Below are 23,352 nucleotides of genomic sequence, written 5' to 3'. Positions count from 1 at the left end.
ATAAAATAATCCCCTAGAGTGGGGTCTACGGGACGGGTGGAGGTTCTGTGGGATCGTCGTTTTTGGGGTTTTTTTTTTTTTTTTTTTGGGTTTATTATCGGGAAGGGAAAATGCCAGAGAGAGAGGCAGAGGCTAGAGCAGTTGCAGACTGAGGGGATTGTGAGCGGCAGAGCTTAGTTGTCGTTTTACGTCGCATCAAATTTTGGTTTTCCAACAACGGGCCTTTCTCATTATTACGCCTACAAAAGGTATAGACTAGTATAGGAGGTCATGAAATGACATGCGACATGGTCCTGTATGGGCTGCGGCGTGATTAGGCTGTGCGACCTTCATTAGTTCTCTCTGATGAAGATCATTACTTGCTGCTGACACGTGAAAATAAGAATAAAAACCATTTATTTCATCTATTCTTTTCTTAAGTGAGAAACGTCACATGCGTGGCCTTCTCGTGTGCCCTGTCATACGGTGGAAAAAAAATATCGAGTCTTCGTCGATCAACACAATGATAATCGGTGCTGTTTTGTTGGTTCAATTTCAGTTCTCTAGATTGACGGTGGAAGATTTGAATCTAGGCCGCCTTTAAGGTACATAAGTTATTTTGTTTTTTTGGTTGAACGACACCGACGTTTGAGTTTTATGTAGCTTATTCAACGTCGGCGTCGGCATGGATCTCGAAGATGGAAGGCCGTCGAATTAGACTGGTTGTCATCGACTCCTCAAGAAGCATGGTGGCGGCTGGTCTGGACGGGAAAGAGGAAGAGAAGTAGGTTGGGCTTTTGGACCTCTACGCCTAAGCTCTTTTGGGTCTTTAGACATTTCATCCTCTTCAATTTCTCTATCTGGTGGGTAGAGTATGTGTTGTATGTTTGTAGGAGTGACACTTCTAACTTATACTGCTTTGGAACCAAGCTATTAACTATTTGCTGGGTAGAAACGTACACCGTTGGGTTTTAGATGTCTAACGTGTCAGAATATATGCTTTGCTCTATTGACCATATCAGAGTATAGATTTCTTTATGCATTTTCGTAGTGTTGGTGTGTCCATTTTCTTTATGCATTTTCGTAGTGTCGGGGACCTCCTGTCAGCTCTAGGAACCCAAAAGAGATGCGAATCAAGAAGATCTGACTCTTTCCTCGAACCCAAAATCAGATGATCTTGCTTGTCCTCTGTGCGCATGGCAACGGATTGATTTGTATTATACCCTCTACTTGATTCTAATGACAAAATTGTCTTTAAGTTAAAAAAAATGTAAGATGAAACTAAAAGTAAAATTGAAATACAATTGTTCGGAATTGTTCTTAATATTGTTAGGAATTGTTTTTAATGAAATTAAAAGTAAATAAACATAAAAGTTTTTGTCACCTCATTGACGACCCCTTAAATTCAACCATAATTTATGTAACTACAACTCATGGACCGTGTCACTCCCTCACCATACCTCTGATGTTAGTGAAATTTGAATCCATGACCTCCACAATGCTAGTTAAGTCGTTTCCTAATAATTTATGCATTATAGGAAAACTAAAAGTTAATTATTCTTCAATCCCATGTTTCAACTCCTACAAATTCTCTGTTCTACATAAATCTTCAAAATCTCCTTAGAGCATCTCCAACTTTCCCAAATTCTTGATTTTCTCAATTTTGAGGAAGATTTTTGTTGTTTTGGTCCAACAGATTCCCTAAACTTTCTCCAAAATGGAGAATGTGACGAGAGAGAAAACCAAATTCACTATATTTGTAGCAAACTCTATATTTTTATAGAATGATCATGAAATCTCTAAAATAAGGAATTTGCTAGAGTTGTAGAAGAAAAATTGCTTAAAGTATTGACTTTTCCAATGTTCATAGTTCGTTTTGCAAAGTTTGCTTTTTAGCAAAAATAGTAGCGAGACTATCCTACGCTAAAGATAACACAGAGAAAAGATCATTCTTACATCGTATCCAAGACGATATTTGTGGACTTATCCATCCAGAATGTGGACCATTTTGATACTTTACTGTTCTAGTGGATGCTTCAATGCATTGGACTCATGTCGCACTATTATCCACACGCAACGCTGCATTTTAAAAACTCATAGCACATATTATTAAGCTTCGGGCTCACCACCCGATTATCCAATTAAGTTTATTCGACTAGATAACGCTAGAGAGTTTACATCAAAGACTTTTGATGATTATTGCTTGTCTATCGTGATTGACGTTGAGCATCTCGTACCCCATGTTCACACACAAAATGGTCTTGCCAAAGCAATGATTAAGCGACTTCAGCTTATAGCTTGAGCGTTGGTAATGTGCATCAACCTTCCTGTTGCGTCATGGGGTTATGCAATATTGCATGCAGCCTTACTTATTCGTTTTCAAACTCACTGCCAATCAACCTTTTAGTGCGTACCAGTTAGTAACTGGATATGAGCCTGACATTTCGCATCTACGTAGCTTCGGTTGTGTGGTTTATGTGCCGATTACGCCACCACTGCGTTTTAAAATGGGTCCTCAGAGACGATTAAGTATCTACGTTGGTTATGAATCTCCAACGATTGTCCGATACCTAGAGACATTAACATGTGATCTCTCTAATGCAAGATTTACATATTGTCACTTTGATGAGAAACTCTTCTCATCGTTAGGGGGAGATAAGAACAAAAGTGTCGTGGTTTGACCCCACTCTGTCTCATTATGACCCATACACTTCACAAGCTGAAAGTGAAGTGAAACGTATTCTCAATCTTCAAAAAGTAGCAGATATGATGTCTGACTCTTTCTCTGAGATTGCGAAAGTGACAAGATCAGATATACCAGCTACAAATGTACCTAGGAATGACGATCTACTCGAAGTCCCTAAAAAGGGCACGGCCATCCCCGGGCACGAGACTGCCGTCGTCAGCGGCGTCGCCCATGATGGGGGATGGAGGTCGTGGCTCCCCAAAGGAAAAGAGGGAGGCCACTAGGTTCGGTTGACACGCGTCCAAGGAAGATAAGGCATAACCTAATCTTTTAATCACCGATGTCGAGAATCTTTCTCACGAGATTATCTCTGATTACACTTATGTCCACGAATTGATGTTACTATCCACGGGGGACGCCTCAAGATCAATGTCGTAATTAGAGGACATAGAAATCTCAATGTGTTATGATCTAGGAAGCACGGAATCGCCGAGAGACACTCGTTTCTCGCTTCGGAAGGGGAAACGCCGTGGAAGCGGCCGAAAGCGGTCGAAATCACGCTTCCGGAAAAAGAAGATCTGGGAGCGCGACGGAAGCGCGAGCTTCCGATTTGGAAGCACGACGATGGAACTTATGCAAGAAGCGCGACCTCCATCTCGCCGTCGTTCGTCTAGTCGTTGCCGTCGTAACTCTTGTCTACTGATCTACTCTCAGGGTAAGAGACTCAGAGGTATCGTTTGGGTTTGCCGATGGGTGGTGTTGAGGGGTTTGAATTTTCTCAATTTGTTACACAAGATGGAAGATGATCGTCATATGAGGGAGAAGAGAGAAGAAAGATGGAGAAGATGAGGGAGAAGAGAGAGAAAAGAGTGAAGCCAGTCTTGATTGGTGACTGATAGTGCAGTGGCGCAAACTGTAGGATACGAGTTCTTCTTATGAGAAGAAATCCAATACATGCACCTCCATACAAAAAAGTAGTGCTTCTCTTCCTCAAATACCCAAAAACTACTCCATCCAACATCAACATTTTATTTCATATATTATAATATATATATATATATTATTATTCCGTCCTTCCAAAACGCTTCGCTTCCACGCTTCCGCTTCCAATTCTATGCAACATAGCTTATGATAACACTTATGAATTGATGGACTGATCATCCATGCTTGTCGATGATATTTTGCTTATTTCGTAGCTCAATAAATCATAGAGCATGACGACATCGAACTACGCTCCGTTGCAGAGTGTCAACGAAGAGCAGATTGGACTAAATGGAAAGTTGCAATCCAGACATAACTAGATTCTCTAGCAAAGCGACATGTATTTGGCTCAGTAGTGCTAACTTTGCCAAGTGTAAAACCTGTAGAACATAAATAGGTCTTTGTTAGAAAGCGTAATGAGAAGAATGAGGGACTTCGGTATAAGACCCACCTTGTGGCGTAAGATTTCTCACAACGCCCTAGTATTGATTATGAGGAAACATATTCTCCCGTAATGAACGTCATAATTTTCTGCTACTTAGTCAGTTTGGTAGTATCCGAAAAATTTGACATGCATCTCATGGATGTGGTTACAACACATATCTATGGGGATCTAGATTCAGAGGTATACATGAAAGTACTTGATGATATTTCATTACCTAAATCAAGTGACTCTAAACCACAAAGTGCGTTTGCTATAAGATTGCAACATTCACTTTACAGATTAAAGTAATCTGAACGAATGTGGTATACTCATCTAAGTGACTACTTAATTAGGAAGAGATATAAAAACGATGAACTATGCCCATGCGTGTTCATAAAGAAAACAAGTTTCAGATTCACAATTGTAGCCGTCTATGTTGATGACATGAACATTATCGGTACTCTTGAAGAGATAAGAGAAACTGTAGCTTATTTGAAATCCAAGTTTGAGATGAAAGATCTTGGGAAGACTCGATTTTGCCTAAAACTTGAGCTAGAGCACTGAGTCTGCATACGTCCAAAAGATGCTCAGGCAATTTAATATGGACAAAATGCATCTGGTTAGTACTCCTATGAAGTCTGGATATAAAGAAAGATTCATTCTGTTTGAAAGATGACAACGAGGAGATCTTGGGCGCAGAGGTCCCTTACCTTAGTGCAATAGACGCATTATTGTACTTGACTCAATACACTCAACCATATATTGTTTTCTTAGTCAACTTGTTAGCTAGATTTAGCTCGGTGCCAACCCAACATCATTAGAACGATATAAAGAATATCTTTTGATAGCTCAAGGGGATGTTTGTTACACATGACTATCATAGCTAGGCTTAATTTCTATAATAGTGCTGGACTCCTTTAGCTTGGCTTATTTCAATACTAAACCTAACCCATGTTTGTTTCTGGTAGGACAGATACATGAAGCCAAAATCTACAACACCAACACTAGATGAATATATAGCAATTCACAGTCGAGAAAATAAAAACTAATGAACTCCAACAAAAAAGAAGAACACAGAAGTATCCCAACAAGGATACCAACACATGTGAAAACCAAAGATGAAGTTCAACCCATAATTCTAATCCATGAAATTGATCACAATTCATTGACAAAAAACTAAACCAAGAGGAAATAATGGATTAAGTTCTATGACCGATAAATCCACATGTATTTATGAAGATAATGCATCTTACATCGAGCATATGAAGCTTGGTTTTATCAAAGATGACAACACAAAGCATATTTCATCTAAATTCTTCTACAATCAACAACAATAAGCGTTTCTTAACATTCAAGTGAACCAAGTGAGTTCGGAAGGAAACGTGACAGATTTATTTATTATGTCTTTGCCTAAGTCTACTTTTGAGAAACATGTGAAAAGTATAGGAATGCGTCGGTTATCAAGTCTCTCTGAATAATGTTCACATCAGGGGGAGTATCACATAATCAAAGTAGATTGGTGTGTTGTACTCTTTTTCTCCTACGGTCCTACGGTCAAGGTTTAGTTTCTCCCACAGAATTTTTGTTACTTGACAAGACAACACATGAAACACTATCTGCATGAAAGCGCGCGACACAAGGAGGAGTGTTAGGATATTCCATAATGTGTGTCTTGGCCTTATCCTACTAGGATTTGATAGGTTTACATGTTAGAATATGATTATGTTTTCATTCTCCATACCCAAAAGGTACTTTGTAATTCCCTATATAAAGAGTATCTATCAATTAATAATATACAAAGTCCTACGACTCTCTTTGCTATCATTCCTCAAATCTCTTTTACTCTTTGACTAAAATTGTTCTTAAATCCTTGAAAGGTTGTTATATACTCAAAAATGAGTTTACTAGCCGAAAGAGTGGGGGATGCACGATGTGTAAATAAATTTTCTATTTAAAGTATAAAATTTCGGTCGTCATTGGAAAGAAATTTTGATAAGGATATTATTGTTGATAAATTTTTTTTTGATCGGGTATAAAATTTCTAATTCACAGAGCATCACTATTTTACGAAAAATATATTTTCTTTTCTGAAATTACCGAAAGTAATTAGCACAAAGAATCGTAATTAACAAAAAAGAATATCATTAACAGCCAAAGCATTTGTTACATAGGCCACCCCCACTGGCCCCACACGTCTCCTCTACCAAGCCCCACTTTCACTGCACTACCCTGATGCCACGGCGCGTGTTCTGTAATTGCTCAGGCTTTGAGAGAAAGGAAGAGCGTGGGCGAGGGCAAAATCGTCATCTCCCGACCCGCGTCTTGGTCTTTCAACTCCTTCCTCAGCACGTCTCCGGATTTTGCTATATAAATATATAAATACATACTCACTGACTTCTCTCAGTCCTCATTCTCTCTCCAAAACCCAAAAAACGTTCCAGTTTCTCTCTCTAAAAAACCACTCCACTCCCTCCTTTCTCTCTCTTCAATTCCGAGAAGTGAGAAGCCAACACCGCAATGTCAAATCGCGGCGGTCCAACCGGTGGTCGCGGCGGCGGAGGCCGCGGCCGTGGAAGAGCAAACCCCGGCGGTCCCGCCAGAGGGGCGTATTCTCCAGCTTCTGCGCCTTCTCCGGCGTATGCTCCAGCTCCGGCACCGCCGGCTCACACTGAGCGGCCTGCTGTAGCGACGCCGAGCGTGTCTCCAACTCCGGCTCCGGTAGCCAGCTCATCCTCATCGTCAGCTGCATCGCTGGCGAGTGAGATGGACAAGAAGCTCACATTAGCTGCGGTGGAGCTACCTCCGTCGTCGGACAAGGCTGTGAGGTTTCCGGCGAGGCCGCAGTTTGGTACCGTCGGTAAGAGAATTCAAGTCCGAGCCAATCACTTTTTGGTGGATATTGCAGAGAGAGATCTGCATCACTATGATGTGAGTCCTCTGGTTTTTTTTTGTCTTTATTTGCTTTTCGGTTTTGATTTTGATGTTCTCTGTTCTTGTGTATCTGTGAGGCTCATCTTTGGTTTACATTCTTGTTTTTGCTCATCTTGAAATTTGTTTTCCACGTCCTCCATTTTGTTGAGAAAAGCTTTTTCTACGTGTAATTTTGTATCGATTTTTAAAGAATTTCGGTTTGCAGATAGTCATGCCTCTACTCTGTTGTTTTGGCTTTGTAGTGTTTGAGATATATGTAAAATCTTCTTCTTCATTTTTCTTCAGCGTTCTTGTTTTTCTCTTATAGTTCCGATTTTTGATGTGTAATACGTGTCTGAAAGTTGTTTTGAGATCCCAGTCACTATGAAGTGTTTGGCCTCGCAACCTCTCTGTGCTCTATGCTCATTTCTCTTGTCGGGTTTGTATTTTGTGGAGATTAATATGTTTTCTTTGATGGCCTTAGGTTTCAATCAGCCCTGAAGTCGCATCGAAGAAGACGAACAGAGATATTATCAGTCAGCTGGTTAAGATGTACGCTGAGTCTCACATGGGGAAGAGGATGCCAGCATATGACGGCATGAAGAGTATCTATACTGCTGGTTCACTTCCCTTTACTTCAAAAGAGTTTATGGTCAAGCTACCTGAGAGAGAAGGCCGAGCTGGACCTGCAACAAAGAGGTATACCCATATAAGGCCTTGTTTCTTTGTATTTGGCTTGATTCTTTTCTTAAGGCTTCCTCTGTGTTTTTTTTTTTTTTTAGAATCTAAAGTGCGTTTGAATCCTTCTCTTGCAGGAAAGATAGAGAGTTCAAGGTCTCTATTAAATTGGCAAACAAGCCTGACCTGTATCAATTACAGCAGTTCTTACTGAGGAAACACCACGAAACACCACAAGAGACTATCCAAGTTCTTGATGTTGTTCTCAGAGCTGCACCGTCTCTGAAGTATGGTTTTGTTAATTAATGATGCGTATTTGTGGGTGCTGTTTTGTGTTTTGGTTCCTTTAACATATACAAATTGGTTTATTTTAACCTTTTGTTTCCTTTGCACAGATACTGTGTTGTTGGTAGGTCTTTTTTTGACCCTGATCTGGGTCGCAAAGGTGAGCTTGGTTCTGGCTTGGAATACTGGAGAGGCTTTTACCAAAGCCTAAGGCCCACTCAGTTTGGTCTATCACTGAACATTGGTATTATTTTAACTCCATCGTTTCTCCTACTTCTCTTTCGACTAGGCCATGTAGCAAGATGATCCAAGTTTTATGTGATTGTGCAGATATCTCAGCAAGGGCTTTTTATGAGCCTATTCTGGTGACAGAGTTTGTCAAGAAACATTTTGGCTACAATGATCTCTCAAGGGGTCTATCAGATCGTGATTGCCTTAAGGTATTGATGATTTTAAGACATTGTTCTCTGCAGCCAATGGATAATAAAGATGTTGGCTGCATACTTCTGACTTGCAGCTGCATTCAATTTTAATATATGATCAGTTGTTTTACATGCATCTTTCTCATCTTTGTGAACGTTGAACAATCCTTGTGGAATATCACCTCCTTTTGAGTAAAATATTGTATCCTCATTGCTATATCTTCACATTGTTGCTCACTGTTTGATTGTTGTTTACAGCTGAAGAAAAACCTGAAAGGAATTAAGGTTACACTGAGCAGTGGTGGTGGCAGGAGTTATCGAATTACCGGGGTCACTTTACAGCCACTAAGCAAGTTGACGTAAGTATTCTTATACGTACAAGGATTGTGTTTATTTGAGCTAATTTGTTCAGTATTACTAATAACATACTGTGGGACATTGGGATTTAGGTTCACTCTGGAGGATAATCAAACCAAATTATTTGTGGTTCAATATTATCATGAGAAGTACGGTATTAACCTAACACAGGTGGCTCTGCCTGCCCTTCAATCTGGAAATGATTCAAGACCTGTGTATCTTCCCATGGAGGTGGTTCTTTTGTGACTATCTAAATGTTTTAATTTGTTGATAGTTTCTTTTATTTTTGTTATTTTTATTCTCTTACTTACCTTTGGAGGGGGATGATATAAGAACATTATTTTGTTTCCCGCAGCTGTGTTTAATTGTACCAGGGCAGAGATACACAAGGAGACTTAGTGAAAACCAAGTAACAAACATGCTGAGAGCAACTTGCCAACGACCAATGGAAAGGGAATCCAATATTCAGCAGGTAGGCATATGTTTTATGTCGACAAAAAGTGGATTTCTTCATTTAATCTTGGTAAAGAATTGCTCCAATCTTGCCTTGTGTGCTTACATTGGTAATATGTACAATTGATAGATGGTGAAGCGAAATAATTACAACGGAGAGCGTCTTGTAAACAATGAATTTGGAATAAAAGTGAATGAACAAATGGCACTGGTGGATGCTAGAGTATTACCATCTCCAATGGTAATTTCTGCTCATTCATGTTTCAGCAATTCAAGCAATATTGCTCTTTCTTATTAAATGACCAATTATTTTCATCGTCACAGCTAAAGTACCATCAATCAATGGATACTCCCAAGATGGGTGCATGGAACATGATTAACAAGGTGAGGTGTTTTTTTTTTTTTTCCCACATTTATATACGCCCTTGCATTTCATCTGTTTATTTAGAGTGAGGAAGCAGTACTCTGCAAGTATTTGTGTGTTTGTCTGTTGGTTATTCGATGTTGAATATCAATGCTTTTGTTTCTAATTAAAAGCAACCTTATCATGAACTGTAGATGATTTGTTTTTGTTGGACTCCCTGTTTTGTAGAAAATGGTTAATGGTGCCAATATCGATTTCTGGGCGTATGTCAATTTCTCTAGACTTCGTCCCGACTTTAATGACTGCTTTCTTAATGATCTCATCAATATGTGCGGCAGTAAAGGAATTGTAAGTCTCTAACTTCTAACTTCTAACTTCTTCCTTGGTGTGCTATTTCTTCCTTGATCTGCTATAATTGACTTCATGACCTTTTTCTTTCTAGGTATTCAATCCCGAGCCTCTAGTCCCAGTACAGTCTGCTCATCCTAGCAAAATTGAGAGGGTTCTCAGAGATATCCACAAGCAGTCTGTCCAGAGACTAAATGAGATGGGACAAAGCAGCAAACATCTTCAGTTGTTGATCATCATTTTGCCTGATGTCAAAGGATCTTATGGTGAGGAGTTAACTATGACCCAAAACTGTGCTTTCTATCTGCGACCTTGTACTTAGATTTGGTCTTTCTATTGCAGGTCCCATTAAAACAATCTGTGAAACAGAGCTTGGAATTGTTTCCCAGTGCTGTAACCCTAAGCAAGCACAGAAGCTTAATAAGCAGTACCTTGAAAATCTGTCTCTTAAAATTAATGTTAAGGTTGGTGGCAGAAACACTGTCTTAAATGATGCCATTCTGAGGAGGATTCCTCTCGTCAGTGATCGTCCTACAATCATCATTGGTGCTGATGTCACACATCCACAAGCGGGGGAAGACAGTAGTCCATCCATAGCAGCAGTGAGTTCCTTTTTTCGCTGTTGTTTCCTTTAATTCGATACTTCGTGCTTTTCCAGGATATAATCATTTTTGGCCGCTGTTTCTTTTCATCATTTCCTTTGTGTACTTCTATTGACAGGTCGTTGCCTCAATGGACTGGCCTGAGGTCTCTAAGTATAGAGGAATCTTGTCGGCACAGAATCATCGTCAAGAAATCATCCAAGATCTTTACAAACAAACTCACGATGAAAAGCGAGGCCTGGTTCATTCTGGAATGATCAGGTACAGGAAGAAAAGACACTGCCCCTCACCCCTCTCTTCTCTTCTCCTCTTGTTCATTATTTGTTTTTCTTTTCTTCTTTGGTTACTAATGGCTTATATTGTTTATTCTCAGGGAACTTTTCATTGCATTCAGAAGATCGACTGGCCAGAAGCCACACAGAATCATCTTCTATAGGTAACAGAGCTTAATTCTGTGATCAAACAAAATCAAGTAACACTTGCTGATATATGATTTTTTGATATTTGACAGGGATGGGGTTAGTGAGGGTCAGTTTAGCCAAGTTCTGCTCTATGAGATGGATGCGATACGGAAGGTACATCCCTAGTCATTTGCAAAACTCCTTTCGATAGATTGAAATGAAGAATATACAAATGAGTTCCATGATGCTGTTTATATTTTTTTGGGAAAAGCCATGTGCTTTTTGGTGTTTGACTAAATCTAATTATATCCTCCTGATGATGCAAAGTGGGTGTAAACAACTTTATCTCAACTATTTGATTGATGTCAACAGGCCTGTGCTTCTTTGGAGGAGGGGTATTTGCCACCTGTTACTTTTATTGTGGTGCAGAAAAGGCATCATACTCGTCTCTTCCCTGTTGACAGAAATACAGATCGGAGTGGGAACATTCAACCAGGTTTCATGAATTAGCTGCTCTTTCTCTATCTCTGTTTTCTCTCTCTCTCTCTCTCTCTCTCTCTCTCTCTCTCACACACACACACACACATTTTTAAAATCATCTTTTTCAATCTTTGTAGGTACTGTGGTGGATACCAAAATATGCCATCCAACAGAATTTGATTTCTACCTCAATAGCCATGCTGGAATTCAGGTTGGTGTGAACTTCAGCATCGTTCTAATTGTGCATTACTTGTAGTTCCTTGATCCCCTTTGATGGAGTATTTCTATTGGAGATTTGAATGTGTTTGTTCGTGCAGGGAACAAGTCGCCCAACACATTATCATGTACTGTTTGATGAGAACAAGTTCACTGCTGATCAGTTGCAGACTCTCACCAACAATCTGTGCTACACGTAAGTACAGCATAATCTCAGTTCTTGTTTATTACCCTCTTTATATTTTCAGGTTTTCTGATCTGTGGTGCTCAATTCTTCAGATATGCAAGGTGCACCCGCTCAGTTTCCATAGGTGTGTAAATTAAACCTGTTTAATTTCATATGCTTGTGCTTTTAGTTTCATTCAAGTTTTCTGATTGTTGCCTGATACTTGTACTGCAGTACCTCCGGCCTATTATGCCCATCTTGCTGCATTCAGAGCACGCTATTACATTGAGGGCGATAATTCAGATGGTGCTTCAGTTGGCAGAGGCAGCGGGGGTAGTGCTGCACAGAGCCAGGTTCTTCCGGCTGTGCATGAGTTTGTCAAGGATGTGATGTTTTTCTGTTGAATCAGAGTTGAGAGAAAGAACAGATCAACCTCTTTTGTGCAGTTGCGTTTTTGGGATTAGGCGCACTTTTGTTACTAGTAGGCCTCGATACAAATTCAGTTTAGTTTACACCAGACAATCTAATCTAATTAGCGGATGTGGCTAAATGTAAATTCATTGTAGTTGGGGCAGCTAGAGAAGTACTTTTGGTCAGTTGCATGACCTTGTCATCAACTAACAATGTCTTTCGGATATGAAATCTTTTTTTAAATGCAATCCAAATTTCTGCCTTATTATGTATTTGTTGCTTGCTGTTGTATTCTGTTTGGGTTGAATCTCATGGCATTCTAGGATATGTTAAGCTAGTGTCAGCTATCAATGTGCCCTTTGGATATGCAAACCAAACTTCTGCCTTTGTTTTTTAGTTGTTGCATGCTGTTGTGTACTGCTTGAGTTGCATCTCATGGCAGAGATTGTTTCTAGAAGTGTTGGCCCTTTTTTTTTCTTTTTTTTTTATTGGTCTGAAAAAAAAAGTGTTAGCTATTATCATCAATCTTCTGAATATGGTTGAGAAAGAACTGACAAGGGATGATCTGAATCACTTGGTGGCAAGGCTTTGTATATGATGTCGTTAGTTGTTCACTGACGCTTTGCTTTAGGGGCCAGTCGGTTCATGGCACTTGAGTTCTGATTCTGAAATGTACATGTTCACGCATGCAACATAGTTGCAAAGCAACAGTGCTCGGAAATGGTGCTGAGATTTTTGTTATCGACCTTGGCATTATGGAGGCTCTCGGAGGTGGTATGGATTCTCCTTGCAGTTAACGAGCTGCTGCCGGATGGGAGTTTGAAACCAATTGTTTTTGTAGTATCAATGAGAGGTTCATTTTGCTTAAGGTGTTTATGGATGGATGCGGCGTGTTTCTCTAAGAGATCTAAGGCGTGGTAGCGTGTCATAGCCCTCTCTCGCGTCTTAATTGATTTGGCCATGATGTTAGTGAGATTTAAAACCATGACATCAACAATGTTAGTGAGATTTGTTTTTTAGTAATAAATAAATTGTAATAGATGAAATCCAACCGTCCAATTGTGTTGGTGCAAGGATACTTCACTGCTCTAAGTACACTATTTTCTCACACTTCATAAGTTCATCGGTGTAGGAGTGGGGCACACTGCACAAGAAATTCAGTAACCGCCTGATTAGATCGAAATTTCTAATATTGTAACCACACAGAATGAAAATGGGGTCGTGTTTGCTATCATCTTGAACCCATAGCAGCAACCGCCTGTAGTAGGTATGGGAAATGAGAAAAATCTATTTTCAAATTAAACTTTTGGTAGGTCTTTATTTATTTCACATATTTGAAAAATTTAAAATGAGGTATATTTTCTTATGTTACGATAATTTACCGTTGAATGAAAGCTCATCTTGACACTAATTTTGCTCAAAAAATTTCTTATAATTTTCCCGCATTAATTACACAATAATAATCCATTCCTTTTTGTTGAAAAGAATAATAATCCATCCTTATCTGAATTTTATTTTGCTTTTAAGCCATCAAGTCATGAACCACGGTTGAGACAGTCTCAGCGTGGAAGACGAGGGCAAATTCGTCATTGTAACCAGCCGTAACTTCCCTCGTCTTCTCGTTTTCCCATACATAACGCTCCACTTTCCCTCTCTCACTATAAAACTCTCTCTCTCTCTCTCCGGCGACAAATGACAATGTCCGGACGCGGCCGAGGCCGGCATTACTCCGACGATCGCTCCAACCCCTCGCACGGCGGAGGCGGCAGAGGAGGTTCCATCAGCGGAGGAAGTTCAGGCGCCGTTGCTCCGGCGCTGACTCGAACTCAGACTCCTGCTGCTTATTCTCCTCCCCCGGCCTCGTCAAGTTCGGCACCGGTGGCTTCTTCGCTGAGTAGCGAGATGGAGCAGAAGTTGACATTGGAGACGACCACGGCGCAGGTGGCTGCTGTTCCGCCGGCGTCGTCGAAGGCGGTGTGGTTTCAGGAGAGGCCGGACTTAGTGACGGTCGGGAGGAAAATTCAGGTCAGAGCCAATCACTTCCTGGTGCAGGTTGCTGACAGAGACCTCCACCATTACGATGTAAGTTTTCATTTTTACATGTGAATTTTCACTTTTGACTGCACATGCATCTTCTCATTTCTTCAGAAATTTGTTCTTGTCAATTTCTTTTGGTAGATATATTTGTGGAGTTGTTGACAATTTCATATTAGGTTACCATAACCCCTGAAGTTACGTCGAAAAAGATACACAGAGAAGTGATAAACCAACTGGTTCATCTGTATTCCGAGACGCATTTAGGCAAGAGAATTCCGGCTTATGATGGCATGAAGAGCCTCTATACCGCAGGGCCATTGCCATTTTCTTCCAGAGAGTTTGTTGTCAAGTTACTTCCAAATGATGCAGGGTCATCAACTTCCAAAAGGAAAAGGTACTTCGTATGAGTCAACATTGCTCATTGCTCGATATTTTTTTGTATCTAGTTCTTGTTGTATTCTGAAGTCTGTTTAATTTTTTTGTATTTTTTCCTATTACACAGAAAGGATCGAGAGTTTAAGGTGGCTCTCTCTTTGGCCAATAAGCCAGACCTTCATCGACTACAACAGTTCTTGCGCTGCCAGCATGTGGAAACGCCTCAAGACGCGATACAAGTTCTTGATGTTGCTCTTAGAGCTACACCATCTGAAAAGTAATAATCTCTACTCCATAAAAGAACTTGGTTTTGTTCCTTAATGTTGCTTCATTTTGTGGTTTCTATTTCAGGTACACTGTTGTTGGGAGGTCATTTTTCTCCACTGAGCATGGACCGAAAGGCAGTCTAGGTGAAGGTTTGGAATTCTGGAGAGGGTTTTACCAAAGTCTACGGCCTACACAGCTAGGACTTTCCCTTAATATTGGTATTTTTCTTTACCTTATTTTCTATGACAGTGTACCAAGTCCTTTGCTCCAACTCTGTTTTACATTAATATTGCAGATGTGTCAGCAAGATCTTTTTTTGAACCCATTTTGGTCACCAAGTTTCTTGCTAAACATTTTAACTACAGTGATCGTTCCAAGCCTTTGCCTGATCGTGATAGTATGAAGGTATGTTAAATTTCTCATCATAAGTTATATGTTGCAAATTTAATCTGTCTGCAAAGTTCTCCTAAATTTGCATTTTCTTTTTTCTATGACAAACGTGTTAGTTAGTTCCATTATATGATTTTCCTAATGTCAAGTTCATGACTATGTATTCATGAAGTTGAATACATACTCTTCTTTTTTCTATTCACATGCTTTTTTAATTTATCTCAGACACTCTTCACTATGCGTGAGTATGTATACTTGTGTTTTTATCCCAGTGAATTTGTTTCTGACATTTTTAATAATTATGCACAGGTGAAAAGATCATTGAAGCGGGTCAAAGTAGAAGTTATTTCAAGGGACTAGACCAAAAATGAAGAAGTTAAGAGAACTTACACAATCAATGGACTATCTGCACAACCATTGGGACAGTTAAGGTGAGTTTCTTGTATCTTTCCACCTGCTTATATGTAGGTAAAAATGTGTTTATAACACGTAATAATTCAATTTTGTATCTTATGTTTACTTGTGAAGATGAGAACAGATCAGTTGTTCAATATTATCGTAAGAAGTACAAGATTGATCTCAAATATGTAGCTTGGCCTGCCATTCAAGCTGGCAATGATTCAAAACCTACTTACTTACCTATGGAGGTTCTGTTTCTCTCGACTTCACAAATTGTTAATCTGCTGTGCATCAATCTCTTCTAACTAAGGCTGGTAGTTGTCTTTAGAATTTATAGATAACTAATGTATATCATTTTATATTTCACCAGCTTTGCAAAATTGTTGCTGGCCAGAGATACACAAAGAAACTGAATAAAAAACAAGTCACTAACATACTAGAGCAACTTGTCAACGTCCGCAGGCCAGGCAAAATAGTATTACAGAGGTATATCATCATTATTGGCTGGTTTTTATTTTGAAATATTTCTGTCTTCTATCTGCTCATACTTGTACATCTGTGGACAGATGATCAGGAAGAAATCCAACAATAGAGACGATAGAGAATCTCTTATAAGGAGGGAATTTGGATTACAAGTGAGAGAGGAAATGGCATTGGTCAAAGCACGAGTTTTACCATCTCCATTGGTAATTAAGGATCTACAGTTTCTTTTTTCTTATGTTAAAATATTTTCTTTCACTTAGTGATTACTTTGTTGCTTCAGCTCAAATACCATGACAGTGGTCGTGAAAAGAGTGTTTAACCCCAGATGGGGCAGTGGAACATGACAAACAAGGTAGATGTCACTGATTTTGACTTATGAGAGTGCGGTTTAAACGAAAATCTATTTACTGATTTTATTTTAATTAACTGTAGAAAATGTTCAACGGTGGATTGCAATTTTGGGCATTTGTTAATTTCTCCAGACTATCCCAAGATATTACTTTCCCATTTCTTGAAGCTTTGGTCAATGTGTGTAACAGTAAGGGGATGGTGTGGCTCTGTTCCTATACTGATTATTCAGTGTGTCATTTTGCCTTGAATTGCTTAAATTGACCAGATTCTTTTATGATGAATCTCTCTAGGAATTTTTCTCCCAACCCTTAATTCCTGTACAGTCATCTCATCCTGGACAAATTGAGAAGGTACCCCGGGATATTCACAAGATGTCTGTTCAAAAGGGAAGACAACTTCAGTTATTAATTGTCATTTTGCCTGATTTTAGTGATTCATCTTATGGTGAGTATCACAAAAGGACCCGAAACTAAGTTGTCATGCAGTAAAGTGTAGCTTAAAATTTGATCATGCAGATTTAATTGCAGGGAAGATTAAACGAACCTGTGAAACAGAATTAGGCATTGTGTCTCAGTGTTGTGAACCCAAAAAAGTAAAAACATTCAATACACAATATTTGGAAAATCTTGCCCTTAAGATTAATGTGAAGGTTAGTTCTGCACTTTCTCTTGCGCATTTCCTATTGGTAATTCTGTCATTGAACAATAAAATATTTTGTAGGTTGGTGGACGGAACACTGTTTTGAATGATGCAATTTGTAAGAAGCTGCCTGTTGTCACCGATGGCGTCCCCACAATCATCTTTGGAGCAGATGTTACTCATCCAGCAGCCGGGGATGATAGTAGTCCATCAGTGGCAGCAGTGAGTTTGATCATCTATCCTTTTAGAAGGATGTTGGTGGTATTGTACTAAGGTTTAACTCATCAGTTCTTTCTAATAGGTTGTGGGCTCAACAGATTGGCCAGACATCACAAACTACAGAGCAATTGTTTCTGCACAGCCTCACCGTGATGAAATTATTAAAGATCTTTATAAATCACACAAATCTGAGAAGGATTTGGTTCCTGGAGGAATGATAAGGTTAGAAGTCTCAACGTGTAACTATGATTTTTTCTTTTCGTTTAACAACCATCATTGTTATTTCTTCTTTCTTCTTTTTTGTTTAGGGAACTTCTCGTTGCATTCTACAAACAAAACAGATTAAAGCCCTCAAGAATCATATTCTACAGGTAACGGTTTGTTTTTTCTCTTTTCTCGAGGAAAATCGCCTGAACTGATGGGTTCTGTTGTTACTTGACAGAGATGGCGTTAGCGAAGGCCAATTCAGCCAAGTTTTGCTATATGAGATGGATGCTATAAGAAGGGTATATAACAAAAAATTGGCAACAGTTTTCTTCATTTATGAATAGAGCATGTTTGAATTTATATCCTCGTTAATTTTTTTTTCTATTTCCTTTTTTTACAGGCCTGTGCCTCTTTGGAGGAACGATATATGCCTACAGTAACGTTTGTGGTGGTACAGAAAAGGCATCATACTCGCCTTTTCCCTGCTGATCATAATAATTGTGGTCAGATGGACAGGAGTGGAAATATTCAACCAGGTTTCAATCTTTAAAGCACTGCCAAATAAATGTAACTTCTGTTTTCTGGTTCCAAGTGTTTAACTGTTTCAGTTTAGGTACTGTTGTTGACACTGAGATTTGCCACCCTACTGAATTTGACTTTTACCTCAATAGTCATGCCGGAATCCAGGTACTGGTGTCGTGTTTGCTTATAAGATTGTGGTTTTATCTGTTGCCGACACTGCTGAGAATGCACATTTTGTTGGTTTAATATGAACTCTGATGTGGATCTCTTGCGCATGTAGGGAACAAGCCGTCCAGCACACTACCATGTGTTGTATGATGAAAACAGTTTCAGTGCAGATAGTTTGCAAGTTCTAACCAACAATTTATGTTATACGTAAGTGCACAGATTTATTCATTAGGAAACAAAATTTGTTGTGACTCAGAAAATCTGATCCAAACTACTTTTCAGGTATGCAAGGTGCACTCGATCGGTTTCTATAGGTATTATTTCTCTTTCTTTTTTTTTTTCTTTTTTTTTGTTCCCCCTTCTTTCGCTTGCATCAGAATAGTGAAGATGGCTGTTTTCAGAAGTTTTGTTTTCTGTGCAGTGCCTCCCGTGTACTACGCCCATTTGGTAGCTTTTCGAGCACGGCATTACATGACAGTGACTCATCGGATGGAGGTTCTATAGCTGGTGCGGGTGCACATGTTCTCCGAGCCCTTCCGGAGATCAAAGGAAATGTGAAAGAAGTGATGTTTTATTGCTGAATGCTGATCAATAATAATTTCTATATGGTGGATTATATAGTGTATTTTTACCGATGTCGTATGGAGACTGATTTTAATTTTACATGTACTGTAATGGTTTGATTTTACATATATACTCTTCTGCAATCCATTTTCTATCATTGGTTATGTTATATATTGGGGAACTATCAATATGATCCATGATGCAACTTCCAAAGGCCAAAATGATTTGGACAGGATTGGTATATACATGCATGAAAAAATGCACCAGAATCACACTGTTACACAACACAGAAGTTTTGTATAGACTAATATATATTCCTTGAACACATTACATGTCAATGTAATTTACAACTTGTGGAACAGTAATGTGTAAACTCTACATGGACAATGGGTAAAGGAAAAAAAAAAACTTTTGACGATGAAAGCCACAGAACCTATTACACACTAAACAACCAAAAGGGGTCATGAAAGCTATAGCACATGGTCTTGCTGGTAGCTGCAAATATAAACCAGCAAGAGAACAAAATATACAAAAGGAGAAAAAAAAGAAGGGTAGCCCATAGCCCCACAGATGGTTTGAATGAAATGCTATAAAAACAGGAAGTTTCCTAGCATGTATAAGATCAGCATAACTGGTATAAGCTGGTAAGGACTATTATGTAGAGAAGTACTGTCGCTTAGTTGTCCTGCATTAACATATTCACTTTTTCCGGTTCTACTAGTTGCAGAGACATTAACTGACAATGAACCTAGAAAAATGAAGATGATAAAAAGGGATCAGAGTCTATTGTTGCATAAACTCAAAGTAACTTGGGGAGTGAGTAGATACCATACATAAATAGATGGTTGCATAAATATACTTTAGGTAGGAATGGAGGAATATTATACTTACAGTCATAGTTAGCCCATCCGATTCGTTGACCGCCCAAATCATAAACAAAGATTCGGTCTTTCAAGACAAGGTCTGGCAAAAGGAAGATTACATTATTGAGTGTATTAGATAAATACACCATCTAAATATAAACAAACAGAGAGCAAAAAGCAGGTGGTTAAAGCATATAAATACATGCATGTTGAGGAATGTTGAGGAATGTTGTGGAGCGACAGAAGCACGGAATAAAGAAGCTTATAATATCACAAATCTGTAGTTTAAGTTGCACCAAATATGATGCTGTTGTAGTTTCAAAGAATTTATGAAGAACAAGATATCACATAACCATGTCTACTAAAAGTGAACTTGAAAAAATTTCAAAATAAACTGTTCAATTAAAGCTAAAAACTTGTGAGATTATGGAAGATGCACCAATAGAACCCCTAAAAATAACTCAGACAATGAAAAGTTTCCAGTTTTGTGTTGTACCTCCTAAAATCGTGATTCCCGAACCTTGAATTTTCTGCAAGCCAATGCACCACCTTGCAGCACCACCCTGTGACCAAAAGTTTACACAAATCAGCTTATAGTTTCGAAACAAAAAAGATCAAACTGCAATTCTGCTTAAGGTGATACAAAGAGGACAAGCTGTGCAGTGACGCTTTATTTTCATATCTTGGAAATATCATTTCCACTTTCAAACAAATACCAGTGCTTACAAATGGAGACCAACAATTAATAGAGAAAAATTTGAACAACACGCAGAAGGATGTGTGTACATTGGAGAATCATTCTAAGGACCGATTCATGACAATGGAAAGAGAATTAACGAAAAAACTCACAACAGAACTCTGCTGTATAAGGTAGTCCTGAGGTCTCAGAATCATAGATGCACCACCAGCAAAGTTTAAAGCCACTTGAGGAAATATATCATTGATACTGAACGGATAACATACAGCTCAGAGTGAATTCATAATGATAGAGAAAGCCAGTGAAGGAGAAAAATTGGAGATGATGAATCCAAAAGGTGAACCTGGAGGTGATTAAATAACACTGGTTTCCATTGGAAACAACAGGGCGCACAGATTGTGAAACTGTAGTGGTAATCTGCAATACAAGAAAAAAGAAAATTTAGTTCTAATCTTTTCAAAACTCGAGCTGACCATACAGTAGCACAATTCCACACTCCATTCCAAAAACAGAAAAGATGGAATAAAAATAACTTGGAATACAAGAAACAGAATGACATTTAGGATAGTCAACTTATGAATAGGAAATTGCTCAACTAAGACTTACAGCATTAATAAAAGGATCATAAGCTTCTGCTGCAAGGTACGCCAAAGTTGTACCAGAATCAACTATTGTTCCTCGATTGCTTGATGTTGCAAACACGGTTGGATCTATTTGCAGTGCTTGTCCATTGACAGATATGCTCTGAAGATTCAAATTGTAATGAGGCCTGATGTATTGAACCCAAAAGATTAGTCAAAACAGCAGTTGGGTTTTGTATGATCTTTCAGAGATCTAGTTCAAAAGACTAAAAATTGGATTCCTTATATTCATATCAGAACTGAGATTAATGTACATGCCAAATGATAAGTTAACCTGTAAAGATGTTTCAGATGGTTAAGTGACCTACTATCTATTGTCTTTCTCATGGCTTTATTTGTCCACAGTGAAAAATAAGGGTTTGGTTTCAATAAAACTACAATCTATTATGACACTTTCAGATTTTACGCAATGACCCTTTTATCATAATTAAGTAATGGAAGACGACAAAGATGTTTGGCACTGGATTAACATTTTAAGATGTGCATTGTAATTATAAAAGAAGGCAACGTACTGTGATGGAACAAGTGGGCTGTACACTATATTTGGTTCCACAATCTCGCCGATAACTAAAATACCTCCACCACTAGTATCTCCTCTCAAGCAGTGGGAAAAGACATTAGGGGCAACTCCTTGTGAAGCCAATTGAGAGATGACAGACATACCCTGTTGGCCAAACCCAAAGATCCCATCAACTGCTCTATCAGACTTTGTCAAGTCTCCAGTCTGTAAGGTGCTACACCTGTTTATATCATCTAAGAGAATGACTTCCAAGACTAAAAAAAAAGTGTACAAGAGAGACATTGATTATTCTACTTGAAAAGACTTGTGATAACTCACCCAAAGACAATGGAAGCGGAAGAATTTTGGGTCATAGAACCCTCGAGAATGGTCTGAAGGTGCAACAAGTCTGAAACATAATAGCCTGATGTCCCACTGCCATCTCCATACTGAAATGTGTACGAGCACTGGTTATTCTGAGTGGAACAATCAGAATCTGAGGATTGAACCCCAAGACTGCATCTTTTATCCGTACAAGAAATGAACTGTGACGTTGATGAGCTTCCAGGATCAAAGGAATTAAGTTGAATCTGTAAGAAATACAAGAAACTACTTTGAAAAAAGTTCTCACAATCTCAGAGATATTGAAACAATAAAACGAACAAGAAACTGCGACCGTACAGGGAGTCCACTTGTTTCGGGGCAACCATTGCAGGAACCGCAACTGACCCACAAAACATCACTTCCCGTATCAATTTGTACATAATAGTCTCTTGGAGGAGATCCCAATTGCAGTTTGGTATAATAAAGCCTACAAATTGCAAGAAAAATCAGAGTCAGCAAGAGCCTTCCAAAGTTAAGATGATGAAATATACTCATTACTGTTAACAAACTGAAGCATTAAACTCAACAAAAACCAATACCAAGAATAGAGGAAAGGAAAGCAGCGCCAAAAGACAAAACCAGAAATTAATGAATTGAAACCAATAAGGAAAGGGAAGACATAACAAAACAGAGCAATCAAAGAAAACCAAATCAAGAATCCAATCATATCAAGCAAAGCAAGAAACACACGAATGCAACAAAACCCAAATGAGAAAAAGTGAGAAAACTACCCAACCCGGAATGGATCGAAGGTTCCCTCAACCGGGAAGTCAGCGATGCCGCTTGAGCTTTGCAGCATTCGGCCATGCCTGACTCTGTCACGAGCTCTGAGTTGACTCAACGGCACTCGGTGGTCCGCCGGGAAAGCCCGCTCCAGCACCAGCGTCGACGGAAAGCTGCTGCAAAGCACCGTCGCTGCCGACATCAGAATCACACCGGCGATCACAATTCCGGCGAGAAAGCCCATTTCCTTCCCCCACCGACAACAAAAGGATTTATAATTTAGAAACTTACAAGACCAAATTGTTGAGTTTGGTTCAATCAAATTTCAAAGGTTCGGTTTGAATTGGGTTGCAAGGAACAGAAGCATTTGAAGACAGAAGATTGAGGTGAGTGTTGGAATGAGGAGAAGAGAGAGAGTGTTTCAGAGAGAGGAGGAGAGAGGCTGTAACAGAAGTTTTCAAAAATGGAGTAATGGATTACGTTACCTACTTCTCTTTTTTCAATTTGTATGATTTTTCTTTTATATTTTTAAGTTGGTTTTGCTTTTACTTTTTCTATCTTTTGCTTTGCAAATTGCAAGTGCGAACCAATTTTTTGACTGGACTGGGATTTGAGTGGGATCTGCGTTGCGTTTTCTTTCCCTGTTTGGTGAGAACTGTGAGAACTACACAAATACATCAATGCATCACTTTCCTTTTTGTTACAACGTGTGTGCGTAATAATTCTACGTACTTTGTCAACATGTTAACTCTCTCTCTCTC

The 23,352-nt window shown here is 39.1% G+C and overlaps 2 protein-coding genes and 1 pseudogene across 2 annotated transcripts; 2 read left to right on the top strand and 1 right to left on the bottom strand.

Moving 5' to 3' along the window:
- The first annotated feature begins 6,508 nt into the window (after positions 1-6,508).
- LOC101304257 (protein argonaute 5-like) lies at positions 6,509-12,411 on the top strand. Its single transcript, XM_004294002.1, has 21 exons — positions 6,509-6,998; positions 7,465-7,679; positions 7,796-7,945; positions 8,054-8,187; positions 8,274-8,383; positions 8,624-8,724; positions 8,815-8,953; positions 9,078-9,194; positions 9,306-9,416; positions 9,500-9,559; positions 9,768-9,887; positions 9,982-10,153; positions 10,230-10,489; positions 10,608-10,750; positions 10,863-10,925; positions 11,001-11,064; positions 11,263-11,386; positions 11,508-11,581; positions 11,688-11,782; positions 11,866-11,897; positions 11,987-12,411. The coding sequence occupies exons 1-21, from the start codon at positions 6,588-6,590 to the stop codon at positions 12,154-12,156; spliced, it is 2,865 nt and encodes a 954-aa protein (XP_004294050.1). The 5' UTR covers positions 6,509-6,587; the 3' UTR covers positions 12,157-12,411.
- A 1,450-nt stretch (positions 12,412-13,861) lies between these two features.
- LOC101311082 lies at positions 13,862-18,801 on the top strand (annotated as a pseudogene).
- Positions 18,802-19,125: 324 nt separating this feature from the next.
- On the bottom strand, positions 19,126-23,083 carry LOC101303974 (aspartic proteinase-like protein 2-like). The gene is made up of 10 exons (XM_004294001.1): positions 22,600-23,083; positions 22,166-22,295; positions 21,824-22,074; positions 21,498-21,725; positions 20,951-21,113; positions 20,688-20,761; positions 20,497-20,593; positions 20,144-20,210; positions 19,676-19,747; positions 19,126-19,532 (listed from the first exon to the last, which is right to left on the bottom strand). Exons 1-10 carry the CDS (start codon positions 22,833-22,835, stop codon positions 19,372-19,374), a joined length of 1,479 nt encoding a protein of 492 aa, XP_004294049.1. The 5' UTR covers positions 22,836-23,083; the 3' UTR covers positions 19,126-19,371.
- Positions 23,084-23,352: the final 269 nt, after the last annotated feature.

This window comes from Fragaria vesca, linkage group LG3 (assembly GCF_000184155.1).
Source record: "Fragaria vesca subsp. vesca linkage group LG3, FraVesHawaii_1.0, whole genome shotgun sequence".
NCBI classification, from domain to species: domain Eukaryota; kingdom Viridiplantae; phylum Streptophyta; class Magnoliopsida; order Rosales; family Rosaceae; genus Fragaria; species Fragaria vesca.
The sequence above is the reverse complement of the archived record's forward strand: the minus strand, read 5'-3'. Positions and strand labels throughout refer to the sequence as shown.

Excerpts from the sequence above, each read along its gene's own strand:
- LOC101304257 (XM_004294002.1), top strand. The coding sequence starts at position 6,588 with ATGTCAAATCGCGGCGGTCCAACCGGTGGTCGCGGCGGCGGAGGCCGC. Across the intron at positions 9,195-9,305 it reads GGGAATCCAATATTCAGCAG|ATGGTGAAGCGAAATAATTA; the intron begins GTAGGCATATGT and ends TACAATTGATAG. Across the intron at positions 9,888-9,981 it reads TGTGCGGCAGTAAAGGAATT|GTATTCAATCCCGAGCCTCT; the intron begins GTAAGTCTCTAA and ends TTTTCTTTCTAG.
- LOC101303974 (XM_004294001.1), bottom strand. The coding sequence starts at position 22,835 with ATGGGCTTTCTCGCCGGAATTGTGATCGCCGGTGTGATTCTGATGTCG. Across the intron at positions 22,296-22,599 it reads TTCGATCCATTCCGGGTTGG|GCTTTATTATACCAAACTGC; the intron begins GTAGTTTTCTCA and ends TGCAATTTGTAG. Across the intron at positions 21,114-21,497 it reads AGCCCACTTGTTCCATCACA|GCCTCATTACAATTTGAATC; the intron begins GTACGTTGCCTT and ends TCAATACATCAG.